General features: G+C 46.0%; 1 protein-coding gene across 1 annotated transcript; it reads right to left on the bottom strand.

Moving 5' to 3' along the window:
- Nucleotides 1–9,519: 9,519 nt before the first annotated feature.
- LOC125891606 (acidic mammalian chitinase-like) lies at nucleotides 9,520–13,268 on the bottom strand. Its single transcript, XM_049580986.1, has 10 exons — nucleotides 13,244–13,268; nucleotides 12,534–12,560; nucleotides 12,173–12,377; nucleotides 12,008–12,064; nucleotides 10,770–10,935; nucleotides 10,533–10,651; nucleotides 10,318–10,441; nucleotides 10,048–10,230; nucleotides 9,791–9,907; nucleotides 9,520–9,660 (listed from the first exon to the last, which is right to left on the bottom strand). Exons 1-10 carry the CDS (start codon nucleotides 13,266–13,268, stop codon nucleotides 9,520–9,522), a joined length of 1,164 nt encoding a protein of 387 aa, XP_049436943.1.
- Nucleotides 13,269–13,562: the final 294 nt, after the last annotated feature.

Genomic DNA, 13,562 nt, shown 5'->3' with positions numbered 1-13,562 from the left:
GGTTGCCTGATGCCAACCCCAAAGTCAGAAAAGTGCCCAGATTGCTGTCCATGACATGGGTCTGTGTTATTGGCAGTTGTGGGAGGGTTAGCTAATTTCAACATTCATGACAACTGTACAGGGGGTGATTTTTGTTTTTTATTATAACTCACCCATTTACATTTACAAGGCTTAAAGTACTGTGAGCTGCTTTGACAGGCTGGCTGCCAATAGTGTCCTTGGCTTCTCAGTCAGATCCACCCCTCACTCCTCCACAGTGCCAGCCTCTCACCCAAATATGGTCACTTCTGGCTCCAAAAAAAACCAAGATGGTGATGGCCAAAATGCCGAACTCGAGACTTCAGAATGAGAATCCACAAACCAATGGGTGATGTCGCGGTAGTAGTGTCCATTATTTGTACGGTCTATGGCTGTGTCCAAAATCATTCACTCATTGACTACTCCCTACTCACTGTCTAGGAAGTATTATGTTGAGGACTATATTGTGAACATAATCGCAACATGAAAAAATGTTTTGGCCATGAATTGGGTTATTTTCTTTGCACTTTCAATTAAATTATTGCTGTTGCACAATTAAAACATGTCATATCAACAGCAGCTGGTGGTCCATCCATAACAAATACCGCTGTGGATATTTGCGATAAATATATGATATTATACTGAATGTATTTTCCCCAAATTAAGAAATAATGTTTCGAAGCACTTTGTGACCATTTGTGTTGTGTGTTACGCGCTGCTCTGCTCACATTAAACACTTAACATATTGTCAGTGTGAGTAGTTTTGTGTTTACCATTTGATAACGTTGAAGTTTGTTTTACCAGTTAGTCATTAGCCGACACCATTACTGCAAAAATTACAGTTAGTTGCGATCCAGAATGCTAAGGTGGCTAGCATTATTACCCCTCTTTTGTACAGCACTAGAGAAAACCAATTGCAGGTTTATTTTAATTTCTGCTGGACTGATGACGGTATATTAACTTTACAATTACAATAATTGACAACTACTTTTCACAATGCATTATGGGATACTTTGAGTCCACTATATAGGGTATAATAATTCCCACTATATGTTCAGACAGCACTGCAAAATGGCAAAGCCACGATGTAGTGGTCAGTAGGTGCATCTCAAGTCACTTAAATTGACGTTCCACGTTCCCCTCACTTGAGTCCTTTCCTTGTGTCCTAGTCTCTCCCACCAGGAATGCATGCAGAGATGCAAGGAAGCCATGCGAGGAGAGCGGAATTGGAGAAATAAAAAAAAATAAAATAAAAAATTTAGAGCAATGAGAAACCTGACAGCTAGGTAACCTGACACTCAAGAATGGTTAGTGGTGTAAAAAGTGTGTCTTGCTGACAGACACGCTATCTCTGACTTTAATTTTCTCCATACTAAATGTTAATGGGGTAAATAACAGATAGTGAAGAGAAAAATCGAATAAATGAAGACAGTTGTCTTTTTTGTTGTCCAGACCTACACTTTACACAGATGTTTTCTTTTTACTAGATGGTGAATCAGAAAGCAAAATATAAAATTTGGGAGTGATACACTTGAGTTTAATCTCTTATCTGTCTTCACTCCAGTATGAGACCCCGGTATGATGTGATGTATCAGATCCAATCAGTTGCAATATGGGGGCAAGCTGGCCAATAAAAGACTTCCGTGAAGGCTGCTGTTGTGTATCCTTGCTCATCGCTACTCAGAGCAAGGATAACACAACACAGTCCACTCTAAGGACTTTACTTGGTTGGGCATATTGGTTAAAACAGTGTTAGGTTTTTACCTCACTTGGTCTTCTTTGGAGCATAAAATAGTAAAAGCAAATGGTATACAACTGGTATTATATATGGATGATACAATGTAAATAAACACTATTCCATCACATAATTAAATAACAGCTACAGAAAAACAGTGATCACAAAAAACGAAATGTTAATATAAAAAATGGGCATCGTCACTAATAAGTGCATAGAAATGAGTTAGTAAGCTGTTCATCACTCTCTTTAAACATCTTATGTTGGTCTCTGAAGACGTGCTCTTTCCTGAAGTCATGGGCTGCAGTCTTTACGGCTGGAAATAGTTTAGTGGTTTTAATATGCGATGCATTTTATAAAAAGGTGTGTGTTTCCTTTTTCCAAGTCAGCCAGACCTTTATTATTTGTGTGTGTGCATGGTCTGAGATAGTTCTTAATTTGTTCACAGAGTACGAACAAATACCAGTCAGAAAATATTGATTAATCCCAGATTTGTGTATCAACGTTTGTACGAATGGTTAAAAGCACAGATATGTGTATATGCACTTTTTGTGAATGAGGCCCAGTGACCATACAAAGCATTACACCCAGGATGTTGCGGTTCCATCAAGGGGTCATTTAAAACAAAATAAAACAAAAAAAACACCCAAGTGGTTTAGATACACTTTTAATTTACAGACAGAAATAGGAAAACAATTAAATATACACATTACAAGCTGTGTATGGATAAATTAAATAATATAAATTAAATATATTGACAGATATGGATGGCAGGACATTGCCACTCTTAAAGGTGTACTACACATGACTTCTCAATTACTGTTTGTATGTATGCTCACCACAGAAGTGAAAGCCAGCCCCAAATTAGCTCTTGTTTGAGAAAGACCTTTTTGTGCTTGCCATTTCATCTAGCAATATTTGATTGTTTTAGGTGCCCTGTCTGAGATTTTAGCTTCCCCTTGGATGCATGCAGCTTATTGTCTGGCACTTTGTCACTGCCTTTTTATGAAGTCCCAACCTCACCTGCACACTGTTGGGATACATACCCAGAAATGTTCTACACATAGCAAAATAAGGGGAAAATTAGAAAATGCAGGCAGGGAGCAGTGTCTCAAACACACTGCCACACATTCTAGTGTGTCATAAGTTATGGTTGAGAGGGATTAATTTTGTATGACTGTTTTTAGGAAAACCCTGCACGGTATACCTTTAACATGGACACACATTTACAAATGGATGAAAGGCCTGGTGTTGTGATATTAATGTGTAGTTTTGTTTGCTATTCGAAAAGAGGTTGAAGTAAAATACATTATTTATTTTTCCAGTGTTTTAGCATTTCAGTGGGGAAGGGGAGCTTACACAAATCCATCTGAAAATGTTAGTACTGTCATTTCATACGTAAATAGTATTTTTTAAAGTTATGGACCTGAGTTTTCTTAGTCATGCCAAAAAAAAAAAAACCCAAAACAAGCATATGTAAAATTAAGCATTTTTTTTTCAAAACAACACTCAACATTGATGGATGAGAAGAAAGAATAAATGTAACAACTTTTGACAAAGCTCCCATTTGTTGAAAAGAACAAACATTAACACTTATGGACAGTAAAATGATAATTTGCAACTCTCTAGTTAACAACATACGCCGCAAGATTCTTGAAAAGTCAACCCTGTTGAGCATTTTTGCCTGATGCCAACCCCAAAGACACAGTTGAAAAAAAAGGTTGGGTCAGTACGATCAGGAAAGTGCCCAAATTGCTCTCCATTACATGGATCTGTATTAAGTGGAGCTGCAGTTGTGGGAGCTGCAGTTGTGGGAGCTGCTGTTGTTGGAGCTGCAGTTGTGGGAGCTGCAGTTGTGGGAGCTGCTGTTGTGGGAGCGGCTGTTGTTGGAGCTGCTGTTGTTGGAGCTGCAGTTGTGGGAGCTGCAGTTGTGGGAGCGGCTGTTGTGGGAGCTGCTGTTGTGGGAGCAGCAGTTGTGGGAGCGGCAGTTGTGGGAGCTGCAGTTGTGGGAGCTGCTGTTGTGGGAGCAGCTGTTGTGGGAGCAGCTGTTGTTGGAGCTGCTGTTGTTGGAGCAGCAGTTGTGGGAGCAGCTGTTGTTGGAGCTGCTGTTGTGGGAGCAGCTGTTGTGGGAGCTGCTGTTGTGGGAGCTGCTGTTGTGGGAGCTGCTGTTGTGGGAGCAGCTGTTGTGGGAGCTGCTGTTGTGGGAGCGGCTGTTGTGGGAGCGGCTGTTGTTGGAGCGGCTGTTGTGGGAGCTACAGTTGTTGGAGCTGCAGTTGTGGGAGCTGCTGTTGTGGGAGCTACAGTTGTTGGAGCAGCTGTTGTTGGAGCTGCTGTTGTTGGAGCTGCAGTTGTGGGAGCTGCAGTTGTGGGAGCTGCTGTTGTGGGAGCGGCTGTTGTGGGAGCTGCAGTCGTGGGAGCTGCTGTTGTGGGAGCGGCTGTTGTTGGAGCTGCAGTTGTGGGAGCTGCTGTTGTGGGAGCTGCAGTTGTGGGAGCTGCTGTTGTGGGAGCAGCTGTTGTGGGAGCGGCTGTTGTGGGAGCGGCTGTTGTGGCAGCTGCTGTTGTGGGAGCTGCGGTTGTTGGAGCGGCTGTTGTTGGAGCAGCTGTTGTTGGAGCAGCTGTTGTTGGAGCTGCAGTTGTGGGAGCTGCTGTTGTGGGAGTAGCTGTTGTGGCAGCGGCTGTTGTGGCAGCGGCTGTTGTGGCAGCTGCAGTTGTGGGAGCTACAGTTGTTGGAGCAGCTGTTGTTGGAGCTGCAGTTGTAGGAGCTGCTGTTATGGGAGCTGCTGTTGTGGGAGCTGCTGTTGTGGGAGCTGCAGTTGTGGGAGCTGCTGTTGTGGGAGCAGCTGTTGTGGGAGCGGCTGTTGTGGGAGCGGCTGTTGTGGCAGCTGCTGTTGTGGGAGCGGCTGTTGTTGGAGCGGCTGTTGTGGGAGCTACAGTTGTTGGAGCAGCTGTTGTTGGAGCTGCAGCTGTTGTGGGAGCGGCTGTTGTGGCAGCTGCTGTTGTGGGAGAGGCTGTTGTAGGAGCTGCAGTTGTGGGAGCTGAAGTTGTAGGAGCTGCTGTTGTGGGAGCTGCAGCTGTTGTGGGAGCAGCTGTTGTGGCAGCGGCTGTTGTGGGAGCGGCTGTTGTAGGAGCTGCAGTTGTGGGAGCTGAAGTTGTAGGAGCTGCTGTTGTGGGAGCTGCTGTTGTAGGAGCTGCAGTTGTGGGAGCTGAAGTTGTAGGAGCTGCAGTTGTGGGAGCTGCTGTTGTGGGAGCTGCTGTTGTTGGAGCAGCTGTTGTGGGAGCTGCTGTTGTGGGAGCGGCTGTTGTGGGAGCAGCTGTTGTGGGAGCTGCTGTTGTTGGAGCTGCTGTTGTTGGAGCGGCTGTTGTGGGAGCTGCAGTTGTGGGAGCTGCTGTTGTGGGAGCAGCTGTTGTTGGAGCTGCTGTTGTGGGAGCTGCTGTTGTTGGAGCGGCTGTTGTGGGAGCTGCAGTTGTGGGAGCTGCAGTTGTGGGAGCTGCTGTTGTGGGAGCTGCACTTGTGGCAGCTGCAGTTGTGGGAGCGGCTGTTGTTGGAGCTGCAGTTATTGGAGCTGCAGTTGTGGGAGCTGCAGTTGTGGGAGCTGCTGTTGTTGGAGCTGCAGTTGTGGGAGCTGCAGTTGTGGGAGCTGCTGTTGTGGGAGCTGCAGTTGTGGGAGCTGCAGTTGTGGGAGCTGCTGTTGTGGGAGCTGCAGTTGTGGGAGCTGCTGTTGTGGGAGCTGCTGTTGTGGGAGCTGCAGTTGTGGGAGCTGCTGTTGTGGGAGCTGCAGTTGTGGGAGCAGCTGTTGTGGGAGCTGCAGTTGTTGGAGCTGCTGTTGTGGGAGCTGCTGTTGTGGGAGCTGCAGTTGTGGGAGCAGCTGTTGTGGGAGCTGCAGTTGTTGGAGCTGCTGTTGTGGGAGCTGCTGTTGTGGGAGCTGCAGTTGTGGGAGCAGCTGTTGTGGGAGCAGCAGTTGTTGGAGCTGCTGTTGTGGGAGCTGCAGTTGTGGGAGCTGCAGTTGTTGGAGCTGCAGTTGTTGGAGCTGCAGTTGTGGGAGCAGCTGTTGTTGGAGCTGCAGTTGTGGGAGCTGCAGTTGTTGGAGCTGCAGTTGTGGGAGCTGCAGTTGTTGGAGCGGCTGTTGTGGGAGCTGCAGTTGTTGGAGCTGCTGTTGTGGGAGCAGCTGTTGTTGGAGCTGCAGTTGTGGGAGCTGCAGTTGTTGGAGCTGCTGTTGTGGGAGCTGCTGTTGTGGGAGCGGCTGTTGTGGGAGCTGCTGTTGTGGGAGCTGCTGTTGTTGGAGCGGCTGTTGTGGCAGCTGCAGTTGTAGGAGCTGCTGTTGTGGGAGCTGAAGTTGTAGGAGCGGCTGTTGTGGGAGCGGCTGTTGTGGCAGCTGCAGTTGTAGGAGCTACAGTTGTGGGAGCTGAAGTTGTAGGAGCTGCAGTTGTGGGAGCTGAAGTTGTAGGAGCTGCAGTTGTGGGAGCTGCTGTTGTGGGAGCGGCTGTTGTTGGAGCGGCTGTTGTGGGAGCTGCTGTTGTGGCAGCTGCAGTTGTAGGAGCTACAGTTGTGGGAGCTGAAGTTGTGGGAGCTGCTGTTGTGGGAGCGGCTGTTGTTGGAGCGGCTGTTGTGGGAGCTGCTGTTGTGGCAGCTGCAGTTGTAGGAGCTACAGTTGTGGGAGCTGAAGTTGTGGGAGCTGCTGTTGTGGGAGCGGCTGTTGTTGGAGCTACAGTTGTTGGAGCTGCAGTTGTGGGAGCTGCAGTTGTGGGAGCTGCTGTTGTGGGAGCTGCTGTTGTTGGAGCAGCTGTTGTGGGAGCTGCTGTTGTTGGAGCGGCTGTTGTGGGAGCTGCAGTTGTGGGAGCTGCTGTTGTGGGAGCTGCAGTTGTGGGAGCTGCTGTTGTGGGAGCTGCACTTGTGGCAGCTGCAGTTGTGGGAGCGGCTGTTGTTGGAGCTGCTGTTGTGGTGGGAGCTGCTGTTGTTGGAGCTGCTGTTGTTGGAGCAGCTGTTGTGGGAGCGGCTGTTGTGGCAGCTGCTGTTGTGGGAGTGGCTGTTGTGGCAGCGGCTGTTGTGGCAGCTGCTGTTGTGGGAGCGGCTGTTGTTGGAGCGGCTGTTGTGGGAGCGGCTGTTGTGGCAGCTGCTGTTGTGGGAGTGGCTGTTGTGGGAGCGGCTGTTGTGGCAGCTGCTGTTGTGGGAGTGGCTGTTGTGGCAGCGGCTGTTGTGGCAGCTGCTGTTGTGGGAGCGGCTGTTGTTGGAGCGGCTGTTGTGGGAGCTGCTGTTGTTGGAGCGGCTGTTGTGGCAGCTGCTGTTGTGGGAGCGGCTGTTGTTGGAGCGGCTGTTGTGGGAGCTGCTGTTGTGGCAGCTGCAGTTGTAGGAGCTACAGTTGTGGGAGCTGAAGTTGTAGGAGCTGCAGTTGTGGGAGCTGAAGTTGTGGGAGCGGCTGTTGTTGGAGCGGCTGTTGTGGGAGCTGAAGTTGTAGGAGCTGCAGTTGTGGGAGCTGAAGTTGTGGGAGCGGCTGTTGTTGGAGCGGCTGTTGTGGGAGCTGCTGTTGTGGCAGCTGCAGTTGTAGGAGCTACAGTTGTGGGAGCTGAAGTTGTAGGAGCTGCAGTTGTGGGAGCTGCTGTTGTGGGAGCTGCAGGAGCAGCTGGGGAGCTGCAGTTGTGGAGCGGCTGTGGGAGCTGCTGTTGTGGGAGCTGCAGTTGTGGAGCGGCTGTTGGGAGCTGGAGCTGCTGTGGGAGCTGCTGTTGTGGCAGCTGCAGTTGTAGGAGCTGCAGTTGTGGGAGCTGAAGTTGTAGGAGCTGCAGTTGTGGGAGCTGCTGTTGTGGGAGCGGCTGTTGTTGGAGCGGCTGTTGTGGCAGCTGAAGTTGTAGGAGCTGCAGTTGTGGGAGCTGCAGTTGTGGGAGCGGCTGTTGTGGGAGCTGCAGTTGTGGGAGCTGCAGTTGTGGGAGCTGCTGTTGTGGGAGCTGCTGTTGTGGGAGCAGCTGTTGTGGGAGCTGCTGTTGTTGGAGCGGCACTTGTGGGAGCTGCTGTTGTGGGAGCTGCACTTGTGGGAGCTGCTGTTGTGGGAGCTGCTGTTGTTGGAGCTGCTGTTGTGGGAGCTGCTGTTGTGGGAGCTGCTGTTGTGGGAGCTGCTGTTGTGGGAGCTGCTGTTGTGGGAGCTGCAGTTGTGGGAGCTGCTGTTGTGGGAGCTGTTGTTGTTGGAGCTGCAGTTGTGGGAGCTGCTGTTGTGGGAGCGGCTGTTGTGGGAGCTGCTGTTGTTGGAGCTGCAGTTGTGGGAGCGGCTGTTGTGGGAGTTGCTGTTGTGGGAGCTGCTGTTGTGGGAGCTGCTGTTGTGGGAGCTGCTGTTGTGGGAGCTGCAGTTGTGGGAGCTGCTGTTGTTGGAGCTGCAGTTGTGGGAGCGGCAGTTGTGGGAGCTGCTGTTGTGGGAGCTGAAGTTGTTGGAGCGGCTGTTGTTTGAGCGGAAGTTTTTGGAGCGACAGTTGTAGGAGCTGCAGTTGTGGGAGCGGCTGTTGTTGGGGGAGCGGGTGTTGTGGTTATTGTAGTGGGAGTCGTCTTAGGAGCAGTACTTGTAGTTTTAGTGGTACTTAGGTCAGGAAAACCTAAACGAATAAGAGTCAGATATTGTATGAATTGTTCATCAACCCTGTGGAATCATCACATCTTTTTTTTTTTTTGACTGTCAGCATAATACACTCTTAAAATGTAAAAACACGGTAGATTTCATTAATCCTGATAGCATTAAAGGGACTTTGTGTAGTGTTTTCAGTTGTTGATTGGCAAAAATCGATGTCTGCATTCACAAATATGTCATCATACGTGTATTATTACCTCCACCAATAATCTGATTCTTGTAAAAGGAGAATTTCGGATTTTTTTTGTACATTGGGTGGGTAAGTTGTTTGGGCGTTCCATAATGTTTCACCATTTTGAGAATACATCCGCCAGCAAGGGACATATAGCACTACCAGTGAATAGCCCCGTCTTTGGCGTTTTCGTTGAGAGCCAGGCCAGCGCTGCATGACTGAGAAGCCGAAGGAGAGGAGCAAGAAGCGCTTTTCTACTACCCCGGCAAATTTGAAAGCCTTCACTACTGCAGCATGACAAAGTCCCACTGTTTGGGCATAATGCAGGATCATGCATATGCAGCAGATGGAATCCTCGTCACCAAGAAAGCGCAAAAGGGAATCAAAAACGAGCGACCAGCGAATTCAAAAAACGAGGGTCAACATCGGGGTAGCCTTTCCCAGGTGGAAAGAGCTGCTGAAGGAGAAAGGTTTTAAAAGGGATGCTGTGATTGGCCTGCTGGTCTTCCTGTCATTTTTTGGCCAGGCAAGCCAAGCCAATGCAATCACAGGCCAGCGCCGCTGTCAGAGAGGGATGAGGTGTGTGAGGCTGAGCCACTTGTCAGTTGTCAAAACACAAGACGTGATTGATTTGTTTCGATTTACACCCGCACCAACAGTCCTACGTTGTAAACACAGCCAGCATGGTGATGAGGGGGTTTGTCAACTCACGTCACGTGTGTCTGTGTAGGAGCCTGAATGAATACTCCATGAAGTATCGGATGACATGGTTTCATCAATGTTATCATAGCTAGCTTTTTGGTACACAGTGGCTACCGTTGCTGCAATATGCGTTTGAAACAGTGAGGTGCTAGAGTGTGCTATGTGTTTGAATGCAATATACGATTTCAACGTTAGATGGGAGAAATTTCTACACACTTTGGCTTTCAGTCAAATACACATTTAAAACCTCCATCCCATGACAGGATAGGATAGAAATGTTTTAAATTTTAGTTACCTGGGACCAGCAGAGCATGCAGGTGGCTGATGAGGGGGCATTTGCCTGTTTTACAGAACTGTCCACTGTTGTCATCCAGGTCCAGAGACCAGATAAAGGCTCCTCCAAAGTTGTTAGCTTTCAGGTAATTGACCTGAGAGGACAATGAACAAAACACTTCAACAGCTTAAGCATTGTTGACAAAATATTTGTTTAACTGATCTCTGTACAACCAGTCCTTTCCAAAATAATTAAGCAACAGTTTGAATTAAACTGATGATTACCTTGGTATTCAGGCTGTCATTGTTGTCAAATCCAACCCACTGGTTTTCTGCGATGGCATATGGAACTTTCTGATCTTTTATCAACCGGGGTGTAACCCCCTCAAGATAAAGGCAAATCTGAAAAGAAAGGTCAAATTTCACATGTAGATCTAATGTATTCATTCAAACAGGAATTTTCACACTAAATACAGTAAAAGCCGTCAGCCTGTCACAAGGCTACTGATATAATTAATAACATTCATAATTTGCAGTTTTACCTCATAAGAAGCCCAGAATCCTTCTTCACCGCTGTAGCAGCCTTCTTCACCAGGACCATTGGCTGGTGCTCCAACATTACTGGATGCAGAGGAGAGGTTAAATGCTCGCCCGTATGCTGCTAACCCCATGTTTATCTTTTCTGGTGGTGCTCCCTTGTCCCGCCAGTACCGCATGGCAAAGTCCTGCAATGTGGAGAAAAATGAACAATTATAGTGAGTGGTCATCTCCAAAGGCTTTTAGGCTTTTACAATATGAATCCCTGTACTTACAGTGTTAAAGTAGGTTTTGTTTCCAGTGTCCTGGGATCCCTGATATAAGGGGCTGTGATGTCCTGTGACACTTTCCCAGGGGCCGTGAAAGTCAAATGTCAGCACATTAATGAAATCCAGGTACCTGAATAAATGCAGAGGAGACCACATTCACCAAAACATGACTGCAGCTAATCACGGGTATAATGTCAAGAATTACATCAAGGAAGTTTTACGTTGCAATCTGTGGGACTTCATAACTGGCATCTATGATTGCTTTCTCAGCAGAGACACTGGCAGTGATCAGTAATCGGTTATCTGCTGTTCCCTCAGCCATAAAGGCCTCTTTGAGCTCCTGTACAACACAGAAGCAAAGTTTAGTGTCAGTTAACTTTATTGTATTTTCTGCATGGTATATGAAGCGTTCATTCACACACACACACACACACACACACACACACACAGGACCTGACCTTGCAGAGCAGTGTGAATCTTTGCTTGTCCTGTGGTTGGCTTCCAGCTCCTCCAGGGTTTCTCCAGTCAAGATTTAGCCCATCAAACCCATGACCTCTCAGCAGTGTGATAGCAGACTGGATGAACTCTGCTCTCTTTTGTTGTGTTTCCACCATTGTGCTGAATCTGGTAAACGTGAACAAAACAGTGGTCTCAAGAAGCGCAGACAAATAGGCAAATTATCTGGTTACCACCTTTTCACTTGTAATTATGAGTGTAGAAAATGAGCCTCACAGTTATCCGTATAACTAAAATGTGAAGTTACCAACCTCATCATTCAGCTGCATTCAGTTTTGCAAGAATTAGTAGAAGTGTAGTAGCGAAATAAAAGTACATGGGTTTTTCTTCCCATAAATTCATTCTTTCACATTCTTTCTTTCTTTCACAGTATAGGGTATACACAAATATTAATATTATCAGTTACAATGACCCTAAAAGACATGAGAAAAGATGAATTGTTTTGGTTGAACAGAGATATGCACGCATGGGTGAGATTCTCCGTCAAGTTGCATTTTTTTTTCAGTTCCATAGATAAAGAAATGTACATTCCATGGTAGCCATCAATGTTCATACCACAGTATCCTGTGACACTGGTATACTGCTTCAACCCTATATGGGCCTTAAGTGATTCATTTGGTTCCATTGAGTTTGTAACGAAAGATTTAAGTCAGATCAAAGATTTAATGCAAATACCCAGTGGGTTTCAACATAAACAAATGTATTGCATTTTTTTCATTGTTATGTAAACAAAGTTCAGTTAAAATAATCTAAGTCCAATTTTTTACTGTTTGATGTTTGCAAATACCAGTGATACTGACCACTTTATGGGCACCTTTTTGTGTGATGCTTTTCAAGCATGGTATTTTTGGTTTTACATAATACAATGACGGTTTGAACTATTTTAAAGTGGGTATTTGCATTATTACGTACTTCCTAAAATTGTCATCACATATTTTGTTCCTGTGTGCTGATAGAATCAGGAAATGAACTTACTAATGTGGTTAAATACCAGCACCTCACTTTGTGACACCTCATTTGTACATAACTACACACCATGCATGCTTTGCAAAGCAAAAAATACCACATGAACTGGCAAAGCAAGAGTCGTGGTCAGGAAAATAACGAGATATTGAAATGTTGCTTATACTTGTCTTTGCACTGACACTAAAAGGCCCAAATGCTCTTGAAAGTAACTCACTTTTGTGTGTTAAAGGTCAGGCCACCAACCGCCAACAGGGTTTTGAGCAGTGGATTTCTGTGGGAGCATAAAAGTAGTATTATTTAATATAAACAAAAAATATTAATTAACAAAATAAAAACATTGAGCCTCATTTCCACAATATTAATAGGCTGATGCACTGACCTGGTTTTGAGTCCATTGAAGGCCTGATAGCGTTGTATGTCAGCTGCTCTGCTGGGGACCAGCTCATGTTGGTTATTAATGTCAGAAAAGGCGTAGATCAGATGGGTGCACTTGTTTGGATCAATGTCTGAAACTGTGAACTTCCCGTAATCTGCTCTGTCTTCAGCCAAGCTGTTATAGTAACACGCCAGCCTGGAGGAAGAGGCTGAGACATGGAGGAAAATCATGATCGTTTTAATTTGTTTTTGAAGACATCAATTATATATGTTACATTCCTGTTTACAAACAACCGGTTACTTATTGACATTATTTATCTCCTAGTAAGACTGCTGATCATTATTAATACATGTTATAAACTTACCCAAGCTGGCGATGATCAGACAGAGACCTTCAAAGTGACAGAGTTGTTAGTATAAGGTCAAAAACAAAGCTTATCAGGTCAGTTCACCCAAATTACAAAGTAATAATGGAAAGAAAACCCAGGTTTTCTCAGCAATTTTGAATTGGTAAGCACCACAAACTAAATTCCCTTCACTCTCACTTAAAGTAAGTATTGTAATCTGAGAGACAAAAATATGGATACACACCAGCTGCTATACATAAAACAAATGTGGGTCAAGGGCAGAAAGTGGGGGATCCGATGGCACTCTTCCCTACTTTCTACCCCCTACTGCCGGTGCCTTGCTTATACTACACCCATCTTCAAATTCAGCCTTCAATGTGACTAAAACTTCACACCTCAGCTGTGACACTATCACAATGACAAAAGTTGTCCACAGAGAACTAGACAGACAGATAGACAGCTATCTGAACACCTGGTAAGGTACACAAAACTGCCTCTGTGGTAGTTCCTGCTACAATTGATGTCTCAGGGACCACATTTTGCCATGTTGACACACACAGACACGTAGCCTCACAAAGTGAAAACAATACCAGCCCTGTTGTTGTATCTGGTAACACAACATGTGTCTGCATAGTTAGATACCACTGGTGATAAGTAAGAAAATGTCTTTATGTGATTTGAATGTACTGACCCTGTAAGGAAACAATAACTTTAGCAGTGTGCCTTACCTGCAGTTAGAGTGAGCTTGCACATGTTGTCACTGTGGATAAGCAGAAGAAATAGAAAAAATGTTAATATGAAGCTGAGAACAACGACATGATTTTCAAATAAGTCCTCACTCCATTGTTATTAATTTAAGTGTTTAAATGCATTTCAAGTCAGAAAACTGAACTGTGTCACAAAGCAAGCTTTGAATTCATCTCTGAAACAAGTCACATTAATACAACTTGTATATACAGATAATTTACATATTAACAGCAGGGTAAATCAGGGACATAGAGCAGTGTTTAAAAACAGGTGTTTGGTAGTCCTGTGATGTTTACATTA

The sequence above is a fragment of the Epinephelus fuscoguttatus genome, linkage group LG7, assembly GCF_011397635.1.
Source record: "Epinephelus fuscoguttatus linkage group LG7, E.fuscoguttatus.final_Chr_v1".
NCBI classification, from domain to species: domain Eukaryota; kingdom Metazoa; phylum Chordata; class Actinopteri; order Perciformes; family Serranidae; genus Epinephelus; species Epinephelus fuscoguttatus.
This window is presented reverse-complemented; position numbering and strand designations above follow the sequence as displayed.

Bases quoted from the DNA above. Each gene is read 5' to 3' on its own strand.
- LOC125891606 (XM_049580986.1), bottom strand. From the start codon at position 13,268: ATGTGCAAGCTCACTCTAACTGCAG. The intron at 10,652-10,769 runs GTCAGGTCCTGT...TGTGTTGTACAG, and splicing joins GATTCACACTGCTCTGCAAG to GAGCTCAAAGAGGCCTTTAT. The intron at 10,442-10,532 runs GTAAAACTTCCT...GCATTTATTCAG, and splicing joins GAAGTCCCACAGATTGCAAC to GTACCTGGATTTCATTAATG.